At 42.3% G+C, this 23,251-nt stretch overlaps 1 protein-coding gene across 1 annotated transcript in view; it reads left to right on the top strand.

The window, feature by feature from the left end:
- DTNA (dystrobrevin alpha) overlaps positions 1-23,251 on the top strand; it is an 84,186-nt gene that overhangs the window by 5,158 nt on the left and 55,777 nt on the right. The window contains exon 3 of the mRNA XM_054394660.1: positions 20,253-20,466. Coding sequence (XP_054250635.1) covers positions 20,253-20,466 — 214 coding nt within the window. The remainder of the gene's footprint in view (positions 1-20,252; positions 20,467-23,251) is intronic.

Below are 23,251 nucleotides of genomic sequence, written 5' to 3'. Positions count from 1 at the left end.
TTCATTAACAGTGTTTTTTTTCACCCAAAGGTTCCCATTAGCATAGTCGGGCACAGAATATCATTTAACAGGCAGCTATGCTTGTCACAATGCACTGTTTGTTTCTGCTGTCCTTAATGCAGACAGAGCCACAGGTTCATCTCCTGGCCTCCCTTTATGAATTCTTCTCTCTGTACCAAGGCTGTTTTGCTGAAACCTTGAGCAGCAGGCTGGGTTTTACTGGTGAAGTCAGCAAAAGTGCCTTGATAATCTCAGAACCATTCTCTCATGCAGTGGTTCTCTGGCCAGAGACTATAGAGGAGGTGACAGTTTACCACCAGTTACCAGAACACCACTATGTATGTTATCCTTTGAGTACTAAGTCTGTTGATCAGATTAACTGCTTCATGGAATGATTTCATTTTCACAATGTGCATGTGAGAAGTACTTCTTGTAGAAAATTCTCTCACAGCATTTAAACCGACAGGCAGTTTAAATAAAATCAGGAAAGTGAGAAAAATCAATATTCATCATTGCAATTATTTGTTAAACAGGATAGAACTGAATCCAGTCCAGCCTCACCCTTCTGGGAAGCAAGAAATTCTTTTAAAGAACTCAAATACTACAAGATAAATTTGGGAAAGCTATAATACTATTTTTTAAAGGATAATTTCTTCAAATTTAAGCACCCCCTTTGCCTGTGGTAGTGGTACAAATAAACCACCAAAAACCTTCTATAAATCATTGTGGGCTCACCTCTGAATCTGCTCTGTGCCCAAATGTGGGATGCAATATGTGACAAAATCCTCAAAGTAAGAGACCTACACAATTCTACCTGCAGGAATGCTAAAAGCTTTGTTGGAGCACCATGAATATAAAGTATTTTTATACTTCTTGTTTCTGCCATTTCTAAAATTAAAAGTAATGAAAAGACAAACTCTGTAGATAATGGAAGTTACTGGTGGGTAAAGAAAGGTGATTACAGGCTCCTTGCTTATTCCTTTGCAGAATTCCTGTGGGCAATACCTGTAGTCTTCTCCCAGTCATAAACACTTAACACAAGACAGAGAGACCTTTTCTGCAAGAAAAATAAAAATTGAAGACGTAAAGAAGACTAGACAAGGTCTTGAGATTTGGGCATGAATAATTCCAAATGAATGCCAAGAGTCTTGGACAGATGGACCCCAGAGAAAGCCCTGCTGGTGGTTATGCCATCATCAGATCTTGGAATGTAAAGCAGGAGTGTGTGAGCTGACTGTGGCTGCTCCACCAGATCATGGGGCTGGAGGTAGTCTCAGAAATAGCAGCACCCTAATCATTTGAGATTAAATTTCATTATTTGGGATAATAAAAGCAGATAGGAAGCAGGTGCAGAAACCTGATCAAACATGCTACATGTTTATTCCAGTCTGTGCTGTACAAAATGTACAAAATGCACAGAGCTGACTTCTCTTCATCGCTGTTTTCTAAATGTGCTTCAATGGTGACCCTAAACATTACTGTGGTTCCTGACAATTCCATGCTGCTAGAATCAAGGGGGGAGATGGAAAAACATGGGAGCAGTTTTTTGAGCATCTGATATGCTTTCTCACTGTACAGACTCCCACGCAGCTCGCCTTTCCACCAAGAAAATGCCATCTTGGCAAGGCTGACTGGCAGCTGTTTATCCATAGCATTCAGGCACAGAGGCTTTTCTAAAGCAAGGCATGAAGGACCAGTGACAGCAGTCACACAGATCTTTCTCACCAATATTCAAGGAACCACCAAAAAAGAACAATTTATAGTTATCCCCAGTGATCATTGTGTGGATGGTTTATTTCAATATTTGGTTTTCAGTGAATTTATTAAGCCCCAGTTGTTTATACAGAAAACCAAGATGAAATGTCATGTTCATATGCAGATTCCCTCTGGGCTAGGGTGGCAGCAGGAGTAGAACATAACAACATATAGTAATCAAAACCATTACTCAATTAAACATCACTCACTGCTACAGAACTGTACAGCTGGAAAACTGCTGCTGTCCTTGATGAACTTCCCTGAATGTGTTGTGACATTATTCTATGACTGGCTGCAAAAAGCAGATTTTGCTGATTTCTCTAGATCAGGATAAATCATTGGCAGTTGAAAGCTGGAATCTAAAGCTGTGCTGACGACAGTAACAAGAGGCTTAATTAATGCAGACAAAAAGGGAGCTTGTTTCTCTGGCAGTTCAATCCCAACACCTTAGGGTTTCAGTGTCTTTGGTTTTTCCTTCAATATTCTTCTGCGTGAGTGATTTTTTTTTTCTTCAGATTTTTTTCCCATTGCTTTGTTGTATCCAGGTTGTAGCACAGCTGTTGCCAGTTGTGATGGAGATCTTGTGAATGTCCAAGGCAGGCTCCTCCATCTCCACCCTGCTCTTCCTCCTACCTCCTCTGGTCTCAAGCAGGTATAGCTGAGGCATGTAGGCATGTCAGCTTAATTTCCATATGTACTCTCAGGTGCCTCCTTGATCTGATCTGCCTTTTTACATTTGTTTTAAGTTAGAATAATTTCTTACCCTCCTTAAATATAATCATTCCCCACTGAAAATGAATGACAGTTATTGTAAACACACTATTTTTAGATGCCTTTCTTAAAGCTTTTTTTGGTCTGTACTCTTATACCTCTTGTAATGGTACAGCAAGCTGCTAAAACTGGTTTTGTCTTAAAAAGTGACAGTTTGGGTATCAAATGACATCAGCCTGTGTGAGCTACTGGCCCCCATCAGGATCCTGGCCCCCATCAGGATGGCAAGCACTTTTAAAAGGTATTTGATTAAAGCTAAAGAAAATTGGTAGAGTTTGGGATTGTTTTTTTTTTTTTCTAGATTGGGCTAGCACTTAAAGTCTCATTTTATTCCATCCCATTCAACATACCATTCACCACAAATTGAAAAGTCACAGTATCTGGTGCTTGTAGTAAAAGGAAAGGATGTAAAAGCTTAATTCCACACTGGAAATGGTGCTGTGACCTCTGTGTTATCCACTGGCTGAGGAAGTCAACAGATGATCCAGGTTCAGCTCTCTCTTCTACATTACAAAGTAGCCACTGATCTTGTATATAAAAAAAAGTTCCCTAAGCAAAAAGCTAGAGCATATTCAGAAGTGTTCCAGTCTGTCCTGTTGATATTTAAACACTAAATCTTTCCCCCCCTCCTTTTTTTTTTTTTTTTTAATTAATTGCTTTAGGAACTGACAGCTGCTTCTCTACTTGAATGAGAGCTCTTGTAAGCATAGTATAAAGCCATTCATGCTTTGACTCAGCAAGTTTGGTGCTTTCTCCAAGTGAAACAGTGCACAAGAAATGCTCACAGGTGGTATTCTTGGTGTGCAAGAGTTCCAGGAAGATCTCTGCTGTGACAGGAGGCATTAATTCTTAATATCCTGCCTTTTACACATCAAGGATTGTATGGCTTCTGCAGTTTGGTGCTTGCCCCTTTTTTTTTTCCCCTCCCTCCTTTTTTTTTTTTTCCACTCAGGATGACCATCAGAAACAGAGCCTCCAAATTACAGAATCACAGAATTAACCAGGTTGGAAAATACCTTCAAGATCATCAAGTCCAACCTATCACCCAACACCATCTAATCACCTAAACCATGGCACTAAGTGCCTCATCCAGAGTAGCATTACAGAATTATTTAGATTAAATAACTCCTTCATCACTGTAGGTTTCTGTGGTTAGCACTCAGTTCTCTTTGCTGGTTTCCATGATGGTTTTTGTTCCATCTTGGAAGTGATAAAGCACAAGATGCATTCAAGCTGGGTCACAGAACAATCAAACTGAATGACAGGAAATGCAGACTACTCAACAAGTGCAAAAGGTCTGCATGGCTGCAGTTTGAAACATTATTTCCTAGGACAACAGTCTGCCTCTTGAATTTGTGATCGTGGCATTCTCATATTCTTCTAAACCCTCAGTGATCAGTCTTCGGTGAGATTTGCTTAAAAATCCTAGAATTTGGGGGGAAAAAAGACCGCCACCATTTTGGGTTCTGGTTCTGCTGTTCTCTGTTGACTATCTTGAATATTCTCTAATCTTATCATCATCATTACATAAAGATAGAAGCTGGAAATATTAGTTGTGTTCTTTGTTTTCCATTTTAACAGAAGCTAAATCTTATGGCTCATTTGTAGTGAATGACATTATTCAAATGGCTCCAAGAGATAAAGCTTTAAAAAAGAAAGAAAAAAAAGAAAAAGCACTTTGTATTGCCAGAGTCATGATACCATTGTGTAAGTTACTAATTCTGGCACCCTGCAGTACTTGAATAATGGAAAGAAAGATGAGTTAATGATTTAAAAAACTTTTTTGTTCCTTTGTCTTTACCAGAGAGTTGGAGACTAAATGCTCCTGGAACTGCTAGTACTGTTCCATATGGGTTTCCAGGCAACTATGGGGAGAGGATGCATATATTATACATTCTGCATTATGCATCAATTATTTAATCAAAAGTTCAAAAGGGCTTGATTTAGCATATTCCCTGCAGACAAATCCTTCATAAGGATTTTAGTCTGTAAGCGTTCACTCGCAGCACAATATCCTGAAAATGGATTCAGATTTTTCTCTTCCTTTTAGCTGTAAAAGTTTATTAATATACTTGACAGACATAGTAGCTGTTAGAGAGCTGACATATAACCTGTATGCTTGGCATGTTTGTTGAGGGACTACTGTTTGGCTTTTTTTTAATTCCATGTTAGCACCAAGTGTGCTGCTATTACATAAAGGAGTTGTCCTATCTCAGATGTCTCTGAGTATTTGCTCTTGAAAAGCTACCACTGCAAGTCTGTCTCATACAAGATTGATGCAAGAACTATCAGTGGACATTTGGAATTCATTTTAGTGTCCAAAAAAAGATTGAACCAAACAAGGCTGCGTGTCTGAAGCTCTTCAATTTTCATTTGCTTAGGGGTTGATTCTTTTCCACCATACCCATGATTCCAAGTGACTCCTGTTAAACCATAAGTTGCAGAAGTCTGTCTGTTCATGCTGTTTTGCTCTTTACAGAGGGAAAGGACTGACCTGGCTTCCTTTGAGTCAGAAGTTGACAGACATAGACTAGGCTCTGTCCCAGGTATACCTACACTCTGTCCTCTGCTATGCAGGTGGCTCAGCCCTGCCTTGGTTTAGACAGCTTTTGTAATTGGATCATAGCTGAAAACCTCTTCATTCTGGCTTCCTGAACTCTGCTACAGCTGCCAGTCACTGAGCTATTTCTGATGGCTTTTCTGATGCAGGTTGAAGGCTGGACAGTCTGTTCAGTTTCCCACCGACATCACTGAACATCTGCTGCTGGTAACAGGCAGCAGTCACCTTTGGTCTGGCAGGCTTTTGACTGCTTACCCAAAACCAGAAGGTTTGTGCATCTTATTTCACACCAGTCCTCTTAATGAACACTTCAGACAAAATTAAATACTTTATTATTAACTTCATACTCTTCTAGACAGCCTAAAAATTGCAATGTATATGCAGGCATACAATCTCCTGGAAGCAAACTGATACCTTGGTGATAACAGGATCACTGTATCTTCTGAGAGGTGCTGCTTCTTCATGGGAGAACTTCTTTCACCCTCATGTTTTTTTTCCCCTCAAACTGTAACCATGTTTTTAAGTCTTCTCCTTCATCATTTTCCTGTCCCTTCTTCAGCATCACGTCTTTGTCTGTGACATTTGCTTCACCTCTGTCTTCTTTGCAACCCTCATTCTCTTGGCTGCTCTCTCATGGTATCCTTTTTGTTCCTAAGGAACTTTGGTCCATCATCCTGATCCAGACATGCCTTTCTATGCTGGGCTCAAAGCAGTAAGTCTTGAGGAGTCATATATGAGCTCCATCCAGATGTGTTTCTTGTAGAGAACAAAGGACAAACTTTATATCCTTGCAGAAAATTACTCAGGGATTTTCCTGAGAAGATAAGCTGCAGCATTGTGCCCTATCTGTGTGTTGTAGCATTGCATTCAAAGCATCCTTCTCTGTTGTATCTGCCGAGTTTGAAGTTTTGCTGAGTTTTTCTTTGCCCTGTCCTGGTTTTTAAGCTATCACTCAGCTCTAGAGAATGAGTAGGCACCACACAGCTTTCCTTCACCTGAACTGCACAGTCTGCACCATCTTCCTGCCTGAACTGTGATCTCCATCACAGCTTCACATAGTCTGTTCTATTTTCCTCATCCTTCTCCAGTAACTCTTACAAATAAACCCACTATGGAGCCAGCAGGGACACTGGCTGGCTGTGGTGAAAGTTCTCAGCAATTATGGGCTTCCTGTGGGTGAAGACAGCAAATAGTCCATGGGAAAGTTACAGTCTGGGACCTGGTATCATTTTTCCTGTGGTTCTCTCTTTTCATAATTCCCAAAGAGTATTTTTCCCCACGTTCATTTGTTTTCAGAGTTACATCTAGAGTCAGTTTATGTCCCTCTAACACTGTAGATCAGCTTCAGAACACCCAGGACATTCAAAGAGAAGCTTTAGCTTAACCATCATCTCATATTTTTACCCACCAGCTGCACCTGGGGTTACTTTCCATATGTTTTAGTGGAAGATTTCTTCCATAGAGCATATATCTGCCATACTTGGACAAATTGTGAGAACAAAAGATGTTGGCCATAAAAATAATTTCCTGCTTTTCTAAGTGTGAAGAGGCCACACAACAGAATGCCCTCAGTGTGCATTGTTATTAATACAGTTCTGGGACTCTACATCCAACTTCCTGGCATTAATGTTTGTGATAGACAAAGGCTTTACCCAGACGCTTTTCCTTGTGCTGAATTCAGGCACTTCTAGGCTGAATTCAGGCTGAATTGTATCTGTGACATTGTTATTGACCAAAATGGATTTCTAACAGGTTATTTCCAAGCAGTCTTTGGCCCTTTACTGAGCAAAGTGTGGTCTAATTCCAGGAGAAGTTCTGTGTATGCTCAGCATTTTCTTTGGTCCATGTGGATGGATAGATGTCTGCTTTCCTGATGGAAAGTAAATTGAAAGTAACTCTGTTGAACTCAGTGACACTGCTGTGGCACAAAGGAAGGAACAAATCAGTCTCTCAGTATATATAGTTTGAGAAGGTTGAACTCAATTTGTGAGAAATGAAGCCAGCACTAGTATCATTCTGCATCTTTTGTAAAGGTGCTGATCTTCCCCAGGCTTAATTTTCCACATTTTATTCATCTGTAGTTTGCCTTGAAACTCTTATTTTGTCTTGGATTTGAAGGGTTTCTTTAAGGATTGCATGTGTGAAATAAAGGATGACAGATAAGTGGCCATGTACATAGAGACTCTTACTCCATCTAGGGGCCCTGACAACATCATTAAGGAGCTTCTGTCACACAGAGGGGGAAGGAAAGATGTGTGGCACTTCACCTAAACCCCATTTATTTGTAATTTCACATTCTGCAGTCTTGTTTCCTTTCTCATCTCTGCAGATTGTTTAGCTATGTTGGTGTCAGCTGGAGCTCTTCTCCTTTTTCTTGGTCTGCTCCTCATACCTGTTTGCTTAAGAGATGTGAACGCTGGGTGTGTGACACTACAAATCACTGCACTGGGAGCTCCTGGTATGGTCATCCTGGTTACTGGGCTGGGGGAGCTGGAGCACTGAGTGTCTCTTGCAGAAGATAATGCTTTGAATATCGGTGACAGGAGGGCAAATATGGCAAAATTGTGTGAACACAAAGCCAGAGTTCAGCCAAATATTCTCTGTTATTTCTGTAGATGAGATATTTGCTGCTCAAACCAGTTTGTTACAAAAAATGGATCTTCCAGATACAAGGATCCATCTTTCCCTGTCTCAAAGCTGGTTGTATCTTGAATCCCAAAAGATTTGGGGCATAAAAATCCTGTTGTTTTCAAACTTAATTAGGTGTTTAGGTACCTGTGGAAGCTTGAACCTATGGCAGTAATTTGCACCTCCATTATCAGTCTCAGCAAAAAGTTACATAGGATTAGAGTCTGAACTGTCCTTACAACTGCAGGCAAAGACACTTTTCCACCCAAGTCCTGCATGTCACATGAATGTCATATTTCATATCACAGTGTATCAGAAGTTGGAAGGGACCTGAAGAGATCAGCAGGTCCAACCCCCCTGCCAGAGCAGGATCACTTAGGGTAGTTTGCACAGGAATGCATCCAGGTGGGTTTGGAAAGTCTCCAGAGAAGGAGACTCCACAACCCCCCTGGGCAGCCTGCTCCAGGGCTCTGTCACCCTCACTGTAAAGAAGTTTCCCCTCATGTTGAGGTGAAATCTTCTATGTTCTAGTTTGAACCCATTGTTCCTTGTCCTATCACTGTGAACCACCCAAAAGAGCCTGGCCCCCTCCACTTGACACCCACCCCTCAGATATTGATAGACATTGATCAGATCCCCTCTCAGTCTTCTCTTCTCCAGACTAAACAGCCCCAGGGCTCTCAATCTCTCTTCATAGGGGAGATGCTCAAGTCCCCTAAGCATCCTCGTGGCTCTCCCTTGGATTCTCTCCAGCAGGTCTCTGTCTCTCTTGAACTGGGGAGCCCAAAACTGGACACAGGATTGCAGGTGTGGTCTCAGCAGGGCAGAGTAGAGAGGTAGAAGAACTTCCCCAGCCCTGCTGGACACACCTTTCCTGATACATCCCAGGATCCCATTGGCTCTCATGGCCACAAGAGCACATTGCTGTCCCATGCAGAACTTGCTGCCCACCAGAACACCAAGGTCTTTATCTGTGGAGCTGCTTTCCAGCAGGGCAGCCTCTAACCTGTCCTGGTGCCTGTTGTTATTCCTCCCCAGATGCAGGACCCTGCACTTGTCCTTATTAAACTCCATGAGGTTTGCCTGCACCCAGCTCTCAGCCTGTCCAGGTCACGTTGGATGGCTGCACAGCCTGAGGGGTGTCAGCCAACCCCCAGTTTGGTATCCTCAGGAACTTGCTGATGGTGCACTCAATGCCCTCAGCCAGGTCGTTGATAAAGATATTGAACAAAACTGGACCCAGTACCCTGGGTGACACCACTTGCCACAGTCCTCCAAGTCGACTCTGTGCCATTGATGACAACCCTCTGAGCTCTGTTGTGGAGCCAGTTTGCAATCCACCTCACTGACCAACCATCTATGCCACATCTCCTGAGCTTTTCTATGGTAGGATGTTATGGGAGCTTAAAAGCTTTACTGAAGTCGAGATATTATGACATCTACTGCTCTTCCCTGCTCTACCCACTTGGTCATAATTTCACAGAAGGCTATCAGGTTAGTTAGACAAGATTTCCCCTTGGTAAATCCATGTTGGCTACTCCTGATAACCTTCTTGTCTTCCGTGTGGTTAGAGATGACCTCCAGGATGGAGCTGCTCTATCATCTTTCCAGGGATGGAGGTGAGGCTGACTGGTCTGTAGTGGCCTGGGTCCTCCTTCTTGCCTTTTTTGAAGACTGGAGTGACATTTGCTTTCTTCCAGTCATCAGGCACCTCTCCTGTTCTCCATGACTTTTCAAAGACGATGGAGAGAGGTTCAGCAACCTTATCAGCCAGCTCTCTCAGAACTCGTGGATGCATCCTAATGCAATGCTCTTACCCTCAGCAGCAGAGTGATACTGGGATTTTGTCCTAGAAACCCTCCAGACTAACCCAGACTCTATAGAAGAGAGAAGCATGTGCTATCTGAAGTTGTTTCTTGGTTTAGGAGTGAAAAACATAATTCTGGTATCAGGCAGTTTAGCAAAGGATAAAGTTCATCGTAATCCTTTCTCTAATTATTTTTAATAGATAAAGATGTTGTGGGCCAAATTCAGGCCACATTACATAAGAAATTATTTGAATTAATGGAATGTGGATCAGCTTAAGAATATGCATATATGTAAAAATATGGCATCTTTTACTTTCAAAGAAATACACAAGTCATGTTTCATTAGTATTCTGCACCTTGTGTTGCTGTTTGCAGGCTTGCCAACACTAAATGTTTTAAAAAAATAATTACAGAAGACAACATAACCATGGATCAGACTCTGAAAACCAGGGGGGTTTTATCTTCAAGCAGTTCTGAATGTGTAATAGGTGCTCATTCTTTTTCATTGGTATTGGTGATGTGACTGAACCCTAAAGGTTGACAATATAATCTCAGCTTGTTTTATGAGGGAAGAAATTGATACAAAGAACTGTTAAATTGCCTGTGCTCTTGTCATCATCAACTGCTTTAAGAGAAAACAGCAGTTAGTATGAGATTGGGGATAATGCCCAGTATCCTTAGAGCTGGTAACTGCTTCCAAACTAATGAAAAAATACAAATACCCTAATTTGTTAACGTTTGCATTCACTTCACACTTGATTTTTGCTGGTAGCAGTGCCAAAGCAAGCTGCACTCCCTGCAGCACTGAGAGGCTTTTAGAGGGGATAGAGGCAGGTGGCAGCAGTTGTATCAAAGTGAAAAAATAGTCAAGTTTAAGAGAGAAAGATGTGGCATTAGTCAGACTTGGCATTAGAAGAAAACTACTCCTGGAGGAGGTTTTGTCACTGTAATAATGAGGTTCAAGATGAAGGCATTCTGCCCTTTGCACCTCATGGGTTTGGCAGCGTTTGGCTGTCCCATGTGAGGTGTGTAGGACATCCACCCCCAGACCTCCAAGCACACAGTCTCAGATAGTCCCGATTCCACTGAGTACCTAGGCAAGGCCGTTTTCTGTAGGCAGCCTTTGGTTTGTGTTAGCTCTCTTGACACTGTGCCAGTAGAGAGTTAAATGTTAGAGCAGATGTGTGCTGCCTGCACGAAAATCCACCCCGTAGTGCCATCCTGTGGTCAGGTCTGGGGCTACCAGAAGCCTCCTCTGCCGGGTCCTGCCTTGTTTCCTGGGCTGCTAAACACCAGCTGAGATGTGCCAGGCTCTAACGTGATGGTTTTCTTCTCATACATTCAGTCCATTCTGAACCTCTGGTTTCATCTCTTAAGTGTGAGGGCTGGGACAGAGCTTTTTGTTTTCTCTGGAAATGTTTGTTTGTTTGTTTGTTTTATAGTCTTCATAAATCAGTTTCTGTCACCAGATCTATCACAGAGAAAACTTTGAAAATCAGCTCCAGGTACAGTAATCAGCCCCAGGTACAGTATCAGCCCCAGGTACAGTGTCAGCCAGCTGTGGAGATGGTTTCTTGCCACCTTCTGGGAACACAGAAGCATTTTTCCCATGTCGTCAATATAGTACAGAAGAGTTCTGTTTCATTAAAAATATGAAATGCTGGAGTTTTACTAATTGAACTATGAACTCAGGTGTAAGGCAGGTTGATCTTATTTTAAGAGAAACAAGGAAGCTGTTGTGTATCTTGCATACTTACCACATTTTGATACCTCATGTCCCCATGAGTTCTGTGGCTGATTTAAAGCTGATAATTCCAAAAGCCATTTAAAGGAATTTCGTCAGACTTAGACCTGATCACACAATGCATTAAGTAAAGCCTTGCTCATTAAAATAGTATTATGGTGGCATAGCAAGGATAATAGAGATGCATAATCTAGGAATATTAGTGTCTTGAGGAGGGATTTATAAAGCTTCTGGCTATGGAATACACAAAGCAACAGGTCTGCTAGTTGCACATTGGTCTTTAATTCCCAAATAAGTTTAAGAAACTGATGCAGAGTCAGTGGTTTTAAGCTATGTACTCGTTAGCAGCAGTGCAGAGTTTTAATTGAGTGATTTTTCCTAGTTGTCATCAAAGTATTAAGAATCTTGGAGTTAGATTTTTGTTTTGCTGTATTGTATATATGTCACACTTCGTTCAGCATTTCAAGTCAGTGATGTCAGAACGTGTTTAAAAAAAAGGAAGTGCTTTGCCAGCATCATCTGGGTGACAAGGAGATGACATTGGTGTCCCAGCCCAGCACTCAGGGTGCATTGCCCACCATTCCCTTTGGCAGGATTGACTGTCGTTAGTGCTGCTCCTTCGGGAAACTGATGGCCTCTCCTGCCACCCACAGAGAGCCCTGCAGGCTTCAGTTAACCGTAGGTGAGACAAAATAGGCAGGGATTGACAGCAGGAGGAGAGGGAACTTCTATTGTAAACTAAATTGATGTGAAAGTGAACCATTTTACTGGAAATCTTTACATACTCTTGACACCTTGTTGGATTTGTCAGGTACCAAGTTTAAAGCAAGAAGACCACCTTGCAGTGTGTTGCTATCCTAATGGTTGTTGCTCATTAGTGCCTTTGGCCAAGTTGCCAGACACTTCCAGCTGGCCACGTTATTTTAATGGGTTTAGAGTAACTCATTTTTCCCTCTGGGCGGAACAGCAGGTGAGGATACAGGGATGCAAGCCTGGCTGTGTGGACAGGAGAATCTTTAAAACTTTTACCAGAAAATTTCAGTTCTTCAGTGCTACAGATCACATCCTGCAGATTTCCAGATACCCAGCAGTCAGGTTTGGCAGCCACTCAGGAATGTGTCTCTTGTGCATGCAGTGTGCAGCTGGCCAGCATGTGCAGAGGGAAGTCAGCTCCTCTTGGGCAGGGGAGCACTGTGCAGACTGATTCCACTACTTTGCATGTCCCATGCAGTGTGTACCACCTGGACAGGTGACCTGCATGAATTCAGTAAGTCCAAATGCAGCTTTCTCCATGTGCAGAGTAGTTCAGAAGAAAGCTGACTGGTCTAAATGTTTAGTTCCTCATCCTCCTCACTCTGTGTGTCCATCTTTGGGGTGGGCAGGTAGAAGTGGTTAGCCTTACTCCAGCTTCTTGCTGGGCCAACGTGTACCACACACCTGTGTGCTCTCACAGCAAAAACAAAGAGCAATAGCTTGAGAAAAATCAGTGGGGCAGCACTGATTCCTCTCTTGGAAGAGTTATTCTGGTCTTGCAGTATAAGTTACGACTGGATAAGAATCACTGGGGTTGGCAGGGACCTCTGGAGAGAGCAGGATCAGCTAGAACAGGTTGCTTAGTGCTGTGTTAGTTTGGTTTTGAATTTCTTCAACAATACAGACTCCACAGCCTCTCTAGGCAACGTGCTGAGTGTTTGACAGCCCTCACAGGGAGTATTTTATTCTTATGTTTCAATGCTTTTCCATGTTTTAATTTGTGCCTATTGCCTCCTGTGCTTTCACTCTTCTTTCCCTGAGAAGAGTCTGGCTCCATATTCTTTACTCTCCTGCACCAGATGTTTGTGCACACAAGAGGGAAGTCTCTTGTAGGCTGGACACTCCCAGCTCTCTCAGCATCTCCCCATAGGACAGTTGAAGCACACCTGTGATTAGTGCACCACTGCATAGTGGTGATTGTGCTATAGCTGACTGGTCTGAGGGGTAGCTTGGCTACAACCAGGTGTAGTTTAGACGGAAAATATGCTTTGGTCAGTCCTCCCTTTGCCTGCCCAGCAGCAGGAGAGAGGAAGCCAAACAGAAAGCATGAGTTAACTTCCCAGGGCTTTGCAGCAATCACAATGACAAATGATTCCACTCCCCTGATTTGTGATGGGGTCATAGATTCTAATCAAAAAAAAAAAAAAAAAAAGAGGAATTGCCCAACACATTTTATAACATTTTTAGGATTGTTAGACAAGGAAGCATAAATCTTTCTCTTTTAATGAAATCCACCTGAAATACTTGACATACATTCAAGTGCCATTGATTTCAAATGACACCACTAGTACCTTTAAGCTCAAGCATGTCTGAAAGAGTTTTGCTGGACTAAAATCTTAATGAAATGTATATTGAAATTTTAGGGAATAATTAAAGTTAATACTTCTTTAAAAGTTTTTCCTGTATTCACCAACAAAGGAAAATCTATCAAGGAGGAATTTTGTCCTACCTATTAATTGAGCATGTTTAACCTAGATTTAGTTAGAACTATTGTACCTGAATTAAATTTGAATTGATTATTAAAGCCCTAATTTAGTCACTTCCCTTGTTTGATTAAATGTAATCTCCTCTTCCATGCTCATTTAGTAATAAATGGAAAGATAATGTTGCAGAGTTCATGGTTCAGGTGGAATACAAAAAATGCAGTAGAACAGCTGAAAATTTTTGCATAAGTGGATCTATTAATGGTAAAAAACAGCTTAAGCACAAAGTCTGGGTTTATTTTTTTTTTCTTTTTACTACTTGGAAGATAAACTTTCACTGCAGTTTTCTTTTGCATGCTTGCTTAGGGCAACATCATTTCTCAACAACTGATGTTTGAAGTAATCTGCCTCCTGTGAGATTAGTGATATATCCAAGTTTATTTATATCTCACAGCCTTTCCATATTTCTAATCAACTGCAAGATGGAAAGAAGCCTTCATTTTTCACTGCATAAACACATTTCAATTTCTTTGCTTTGAGCTGAAAAACAAAGAGTGTACTCCATCTCTTCTCTTAGTAACTCTTAAGATACCATTGTCTCCCAAACAGAAAATTACTAGTTGCAAGTAAATTAAAGCTACTGTAAATTAATTAAAGTGACAATAAATTAAAAATACATTGATTTGCTGCAAATGAAGAGACTAAAAACCTCTTGAAGAAAGAGGGAAACTCAAGATCAATAAAATTTACATAGGCGTTGACAGAGTTGTAGGTGATAGAATTCTGCACTCAACTAATTAATCTTTTTCATCATCAAAGTAGGAAGAGGCAATGGGAAAAGATGTTCTGAACACAAGTAAAGGCAGAAGGGCAGGATGCAAAACTTCATGGGTGTCTGAAAACTTCTTAGTTTGAGGAAAATCTAGAACTTCTTTCAAACAGAGCCAGCTGTCTTTCCTTCCCATCCTGCTGAGGGAGGCTGTGCTCTCAGTCACAGTTATAACAGGCTGGCAACAGGCACTCTCCAAATGCTGTTTCCACAGCAGAAGGACTCCAACTGAAGGAAATAATATTTGTTATTTGGAGTATATTTTATGTATTAATCCTAATTCTCTGCAGTTCAGCCAGGGTCTCCTCCAGGGTCTCCTCAAAGTATGCACTTTTGGATAGCAGTTGCTGTGGAGTGAATGGCAGCGTTCTGTAATGCTGCTCATCTGTGCACTTCTGTCCAGATGCTGAACTTTATTTACATTCACTAATCACTGTCTGTTACAGAACATACTCAAATATAAAACCCTCTATGGCAGTGTGCATATATTAATTTCATAAAAGTTAAACTAGCAAATAATGTTTGCCATGGCAGAGACAAAAATGCAGATGTTCAGCTTAGTGGTGACTTCAGAAATGACTTGGACAGAAAAATCCAAAGGGCAGTGTATAGTTTAGCAATTGCTTGTGGAAAACATCTGTACTTTGTTCAGACAGCAGGCAGATGAGGAAGATGTTGTACACCTGGAGGGCTGTGCTCTGTACAGAGCACAAGGCCTTTCTGAGGGGTCTGTGGCTGCAGGGTTTTGGATTGCCTTACACCACACCCAGGCAGCTTTTACCCCACTGCCTGATGGTCACCAGCTGACACTGGAGAAACAGCTGACAGGTTGCCATACTTCTACAGATCCCTGTCAGCAAGGGCATCTTTCTCAGGCTGAGGGAAGTGTGGGTAAAACAACAAAAGCAGGAGCAGCAATAAGAAGTTAAAAGGAAACCTGTGGAGCTTTCCTTTGTTGAGGACGTTAGGACAGATTTTAGGAGAGGGAAAGATCTCTTGCATCCGTAAGCTGGTTTGGTACACTGCAAATTCTTCTTTCTAGCATTGTAGTGGCACATAGAAATCAGATTTATTGCACTACCGGTTGTGCAAACAAAATAAGGAGAAGGGCCTTCTTCAGTGAGATTAAAACCATCTCAGGGATAGAGAAATGAATGAGTGGGTCTGGCAGATATTATAAAAATTGGGTACCTGAGGGGATAAAAATTAAAATGAGAGGAATGTAAGCAAATTCTGCAAGGTTGACATTCTGTTACTACATTGAAAGGATTGCAAATATCCTGTGAGCTGTGGACATAAATCTCTGGAAGAACAAATGAGTAGAACGGAGCTTATAGAATAGAACAGAAGAGGCCTGTGTTTTACTCTGACTTTTCACAATGTTGATAGGTTGACTTGTAAGAGTTCCTAACTGTGTGTGTACATTTAAAAAGAATAGGATTCCAAGGGCTCTACACCCAGGTGTAATCTGTGCACGGTTCAGAGGCTGTGAATGTATCAGGGTCCTGTTCATACAGGTTAATGTATTTATTATTCATATTTTCTATAAAACCTGAATTATTCTGGGCCATGGAGCAGTCAGAACAGAAAATACCTCTGTTCTTAGTGTTTGAAGAGCAAGGTGTGGGATTCATCTGTTAACTTTACCAGCTCTGAGGTTACGTGTCTCGTCGTAAACGTGTCACTTGAGGGTTTGTCTGTAGTCATTGCAGAAATATGGGCACCTTCAAAGCACTGCTCATCCCACCTGCCTCCTGACTGCTCCTTTAAGTTGCCTTTTTCTCTCACTGACATTAGAGGGAGCCTTGATCACCGGCTGATTTTTGACATTTAAATTTAAGTGGGCGAATTCCTGTCCTTGACAACTGCCATGAGCAAAGACCAGAGACTTCAGTCCTCTGTACAGCAGCCTAACAACCTCTTCTTGTGATGTTGAGCTAGACATTTCAGTAGGATATTCTCAAAATTAGCAGATCTTCTTAAATGTCTGGCTCTTGTCCATCTCCCATTTCCTCCTCTAGGAAGTATTACTTTCCAGCCTCTGCAGAGAGAGATTTGAAATTCATGAATCAAAAGCAGAATCAAACAGTGCAGTAGGATTGTTGTGTATTTAGCTTCAAGTGCAACCAAAGTGTTTCTGGAGAAAAAGAAAAGAAAAGAAAAAAAAAGGCCCATGTGAAATTATTTATAGTACAAATGCACAGCAGTTCCTTGAGACTAATATTTTCTAGGGAGTGGGGGACTGGTAGTGCTGTGTAATTTCCAATAAGTCATTTTCTTCACCTTGTGCCCTACCTTTCTGGCATACCAATGAATATCAGGAGAGCTTATGAGCCTTTCAGCTTAGAGTTAACACTAAACTCAGTATTTTTCCCTTGTATGTGTTAGGGTACTGGTAGTACTAGTCCCGTGTCTGCTAGCCTCTGGATATTTCCATTCCCAGGGCCATGACCAGAACTAACTCTGGCTGTGATTGTGTTATGAAAAATATAATATCAGTGGGGAAAAGGGAAAAAAAAAAAAAAAAAGGAAAATCTGGCAGCCACATAATATCAGTACTGGATCCTATGAACTGTAAAGACACAACCCCCCTTTCAGCTTCATTGATGCCAGCTGTTTTCCTGCATGCTCTCTTATTCAAGACTTTTCCACCACTAAGCTATAGCAATTAAGGTTAAATTGCTGTGTGAAATTTCATTCTCACAGTCAGGGAGTCTGGATGCCTGGTTCATCCTTCCAGGATGTCCTTTTATCAGTGCTGGGGAAACCATCTCATTTCCCTGAGACTGCAGAAGTAAACTGGATGCACATACCTGATACCCCCAAGCAGCTCTGATGGCATGATTTGTTACCCTTTATATTCCCATTTCCACCCCCATGCTCTTTCCTCTCTCATGCTGGTGCACTCCCAGATAAACAGCCTGTCTCTGTTTATTCTTTACGCACTAGTTCCAGTATTGCTGGATTTATGTCTTTACTCAGTATTTCTGGTAAGGCTGCCCTAGTTATTTCTGCCTTGGTCAGCAGTGCTGTTAAGCTCATACCCAACTTTGTGCTGTTTCACCCCCGAGTGCATTACTTTTTTTTTTTTTTGCTGTTTGTTATGCCTGGTAATTTCTCATGTTATTAACTTGTTAGTGTAGGCACACTTCAGGTTCAACAGTTTGCACACATACCCTCTCACTCAGAAGCCAGCTTGGGGCAAACTTGGTGGTGGAAACGTCTCCTTCATCTACTTGGTCTGAATTACCTGACAGCCCTCATGGCAAGAAAAAGCTAGACCTTGAGGGAAACATCACACCTAACCTTCAGCTTTCTGCCTGCACCTTGTGGCATATTGCTTTCTATTTCTTCCTTGGCTACCTTACAGTGGTGACTCAGAGTGGGAAATACTCACTAACCATCCTGTCCTGGACCAGTTGATGGCTTGCTTTATAATGACTTCTTCCATTGTCTGCCTGGTCTGGCTTCTGAGCCATGTGGAGAAGCTGCCCAGAAAGGGTCAGTTATTATGTGCAGTCCACCTTCCTGGAGATGATTCATCTCCTGTTTATCCAGATGACCTTTGTAATAACTTGACAGTGAAAACTAGTTGAATAGGAATGGCTGCATTGAAAGGATCTGAGACCTGTGCCAAATCTTTTTATGAGGAAGCTGGAAAACAAAAAGAATTCAGAGAGCTCTATGCTCCATGCACCTGGCTTAATTCAGAGCACTCTGAAGACAACCTGCCAGCATACAGGGTCACCTGTAGAAGCTTTCTTTAAATACAAAGGCCAAATAAATATTTAGGTGTCATGACAGAACTGTATCTTCCAGTTTTTCCCAATTATGTGCTAGGCAGCAGCAAGAAGAAGTGGAAAAGTGCCTGAAATATTTGGGGTTGCCACTCACCTGTGTGGTAGATCTTCCCCCCTGAGGTTACACATGCAGTAGCAGGACATCAAAGATTCTTTTTTGTTTTATGAGGTAGAAGAAAAGAAACCCAATCGCAGTGAAGAATTGTAGACTAAGTAATGGCAGTATATCTGATTTATCTGTCTAGTATCAGCTTACATTTTCCTGCCATCAGAGCATCATGTCACACTGCAGTCTGAGGCAGCACCTGCATCCCAAGCAAGTTGCCATCTAGTTATGAGGACTGGAATTAAATTTCCCCATCCACAGAAAAAATGTATCTCCTTCCTCATACAGATGGCTCTCAATATGTCATAGGACATATCACCATGCTCAGTAATAAGAACCATAGGGTAGTTTCTGGTTAAAAAAATAAAGAGAATTTGCCCTGAAGCTCATGATTTGTTTGTTATTGATAGTTTAGTAGTACAGTAGGTAATGCTTGCAACAAAAAAAAAAAAGGGGGGGTGAATTCTTTGAATTCAAGTTCAAACTAAATGCCAGCTTTGAGTGAGTGTAAGTGTTTTAATTTTTAGCATGGTCCATTGCTTCTGGTGATGCCTATCTGGGGCAAGCCAACCATACTGCACCAGTAACACTCCTATGCAAACAGGAGTTCTGTTTGGGTACAACATGAAGGGTAAGCAGAGATTGTCCTTTAAGCTGTCCTTGCAGGTAATAACAGACCTCATAAAATTCAGCTTAGGCTATCAAACAGAGAGATTTCACAAAGTGTTTGGCAAATGTATTTGGAAGGCACAAAATAATGGCCCTGGGATCACTTCATTACATGCTCTTTGTTTAATTGTAGCAGGTCTACCCTGAGTCAATTAGAATTCTGTTTCTGTAAAATATTTTGCTTTCCATACAAATTGCTGAACAGAATTTTCCAAGTGTCAGTGTATGTTAAGCGCTTAATATTTGTGGGATCTTCTGAAAAGCCCATCTGCTATGCAAATTAATATCTAAGAGTAATTTCTGAGTGGATATTCATAGAGGCATGGCTCAGAGAAACGATTAGCATGTGTTTACCTTCCAGTGCTTTCCACCACCCAGACGTTTTCACTTGAACACTCTCACAGTGAGCAGTGATTTCCCAAGCTGAAGCTGTGCACATTCACAATTAGTAATATCCATTTATTGTTTGCTTATTAACGGATTTGAGCTTCAGTTGCTCATTCCTCCACCAAGTTCAATTCTCAGTGATGGAAAAATGCATTAATGTGTTTAATTATCATAGAATCATAGAATCAGTCAGGGTTGGAAGGGACCACAAGGATCATCCAGTTCCAACCCCCCTGCCATGGGCAGGGACACCTCACACTAGATCAGGCTGGCCAGAGCCTTATCCAGCCTGGCCTTAAACACCTCCAGGGATGGGGCCCCAACCACCTCCCTGGGCAACCCATTCCAGGCTCTCACCACTCTCATGGGGAAGAACTTCCTTACATCCAGCCTGAATCTCCCCACTTCCAGCTTTATTTGATTCCCCCCAGTCCTATCACTACCTGACACCCTAAAAAGTCCCTCCCCAGCTTTCTTGTAGGCCCCCTTCAGATACTGGAAAGCCACAATAAGTTCACCTTGGAGCCTTCTCTTCTCCAGACTGAACAGCCCCAACTCTTTCAGTCTGTCCTCATCGGAGAGGTGCTTCAGCCCTCTGCTCATCCTCTGATCATATTCCTGAAGCGCAGCCTGTGTGATTGTGTCATTCCCTACCCTGAGGAACGAGGTGAGGTTTTTTTTTTCTCAGTTGCTTTCAGGAGTGCATGTCCTCACTGACTCTTTCTGTCCTGTCCCCTAGTGCACCTGGTGGACATCTGGAACGTGATAGAAGCCCTGCGGGAGAACGCACTGAACAACCTGGACCCCAACATGGAGCTGAACGTGGCTCGCCTGGAAGCTGTGATCTCAACCATCTTCTACCAGCTCAACAAACGGATGCCAACCACCCACCAGATCAACGTGGAGCAATCCATCAGCTTACTGCTCAACTTCTTGCTAGCAGCCTTTGATCCGTAAGTCTGCCTCCCTTAGCTGCCTGCGCTCCCATCCTCGCCCAGCCAGTGAAAGGATTCTGCTTGCTCTGGAAGTATCTTTGGCAAAGCATCGAGCAGGCTAAATTGTGACCCAAAGGATGAGCCTGGGAATGGTGCTAACTGGGGAGGGAGCCTAAATTAAGGACCTCTGCTTTCCTTTCTGTCGAGCCAAATTCAGCACAACTCTGTTTTCATCCAGTTACTCAGACTTGTTCCAGTTTATGTCAAAGAAGAATTATCTACAGAAACAAATTTACATCCACTTCTAATTTGCCTTGTTATGTATTGACACACCAGTGGCTGACACCACTGCAATGCCTCTGCAGCAGTGCCATGGGTTAATAGCTCATTATTCTGAAAGAGCTCATTTTCCTCCAAGTTCCTGCAGCTGTAAGCAATTTTTTTTTTCTGGCTCATGCCAGTGCAGCATGATTTTGAGACCATGACAGAAATAGGATAAAGGCCTGGAGGTGATGAAATTCATGTTGCTTATTACTGCATGGGACCCATATTACAAAAAGGACAAGTCTGAGATAGAGCCAGCCCATTGCCTTAATGAGTGTACTGTGTATACCTAGCACAGCTTCTGAACACACAGTCATCAGCCTGTACTGCAGGGTTTGCCATCCTCAAAACAGAATTATTGCAGAGCAGTGGTTAAGTCTGACAGATGCAGATGACCTATTGCCTCTTTATGGCTTGTACTGTGAAAATTCACCAGCTGAAAACACTGCCCATGACACACTGAAATAAGGATGCTGCCACTCTCCCCCTCCCTGTCTCTGTCCTCTAGCTTGCTTGAGGGCCCCAGTACAGGGTGTCATGGAGCCAGGCCAGCCGGAGACTCAGTTGCCATGGCAACAGGGAGAAAAAGTAGATGTTTCACATGAGGAAGCCTCACCAAACCTCCCCTCCAGACCCTCAGAGGGGAATTAAAATACACCAATTCTTTGTGAAAATGTAGCCTTCAGGAATGTTTTTCCTCCCTCAAGGGCAAAAAAAGAAGAAACAGGCATTTTCATTTACACTAAAGCACTGAAGGACCGTGGAAATGGCCAGACACATGCACTGCTGCATGCCACAGACAAACCACTTCCCAGCTGGTAAACACAGGGAGAGGCCCAGGCCTGTGGTGATGTGCTTGTTCTGTAGCTCACTGTAAGGGGTAAAGATCTCAGCCAGACACCTGCAGCAAAATGGAGAGAGGAATTTGCTCTTCTGTAGGCAAACAGTGGATGAGAGGGATATGGATTTGCTTTTCCTGCAGACATCCCATGTCCTGTAGCTAAGCAGCTACCTCCAAGCAGGGTGCACAGGATGCACTTCCCAGAAAAACAAGGGCACCTGAAGGACCCCCCAGGAAGAGACTCTCCCATCTCCAGGGTCTGAGATGGACACTGGCTGCCTATCACCCAATTTTAAATGCACCAGACATCTGGGATGATGATCAGGCACAACATGAAATACCAAAGTTCAGGCTTTGTGGAGATGTGTGTCAGCTAGATCTCTCTTTAATGGGATTTTGGACACCTATCACAGATAGACACATGCAGATTTAGCATTTGATTCTCAAAATGTGCCCTTCCCTTTAGCATGGGTTAGACTACTGAAGTTTTGGGATGGGTGTTGTTTAAGCAGCCACTGGTGGTCCAGATTTCCCTGGTTTTGGGAAGCAGAGAGAGGTGGTTCTACATGAGTGAGAGCTACTGGGGTCTAACCAGAGCTGATACCTCTGCTTTCTATGTTGCTCTTGTTCTGTGCAGCAGGAAGGTCCTTCTCTATTGAAGGCTACAAGCTGGTAGAAGAAGTGAGGTCTTATAGTCCCCTGCTTAGAGGAAAGCAATGCATAGCATATAGGGGAGTGGAACTGTGAGGCAGGATGAAATCTTTTTCTCACTCTCCTCCCCTTTTATAGAAACCAGACAGTTAAACTAAATTGCCTGCAGTCTTCTCTGATGAAAAAAGGGTTTTTACTAGGCTTGTGAATCATATGGAAATCATGACAGTCACCCCTAAAATAATCCTGTTATCTTTGATCTGATTTCACTCCTCTATTGCTTAGCCTTGTGTTTTAAGGAAGCAGTTGGCCTGCAGAAATGCTATCCACATTTCTAGGTGGCTACTGAGGGATTATTTCTCATGTTTATCAATAAATATTACTCTGATCACATTTGATTCTATGAATGCAGACAACAAAGGTTTTTGGGTGAATGTGGTGACAGTTGTGGAACAATGGCTGTTCCTGCTCTGCAGTGGACAGGTCCAGAAAAGGTTGTTCAAAACAGTTTTTCATGTCCTCTTTGAAATGCAAAGAGAATGAAGAAGTAGAATCTGCAGCTTAACATCTCTGAAAGGACCCCAAGGGACAAGTTAATGTGTGATTTAAAATCTAACAAACCTACCACTCTCTCATTTCTTTAGTTCTAGTTAGTATGTACTGCCTAGCATATACTCCTGCTGTCTGAAATCCTCCAAGCTTCAAACAGCTTCTTCCTTTTTTCATAGCCTGCTGAAAACCTGGCAGGATTCTGGCAGGGAGTATTTCCCCAGACCTGCAGTGCAGATGTCTCTTCAGGAGCTAGAACCTGGCTAGCAAAACTTAAGAGGAGCCATGCTGTAATGCTGTCACATGTGGGCCAGCTTGCCCACTGCCAGTGCTGAACTTTCATGCCATTTATTTTTTGATTTTTTTTTTCACAGCCTTAGGGCTTCATTAGGCCTACAGATGATTACATTTCCCTGCTGCTTTACCCTCAAAGGAGGA

Source organism: Indicator indicator, chromosome 31 (assembly GCF_027791375.1).
Source record: "Indicator indicator isolate 239-I01 chromosome 31, UM_Iind_1.1, whole genome shotgun sequence".
Taxonomy (NCBI): domain Eukaryota; kingdom Metazoa; phylum Chordata; class Aves; order Piciformes; family Indicatoridae; genus Indicator; species Indicator indicator.
Note: the sequence above shows the minus strand (reverse complement) of the source record. Positions and strands in the feature narration are given on the sequence as shown.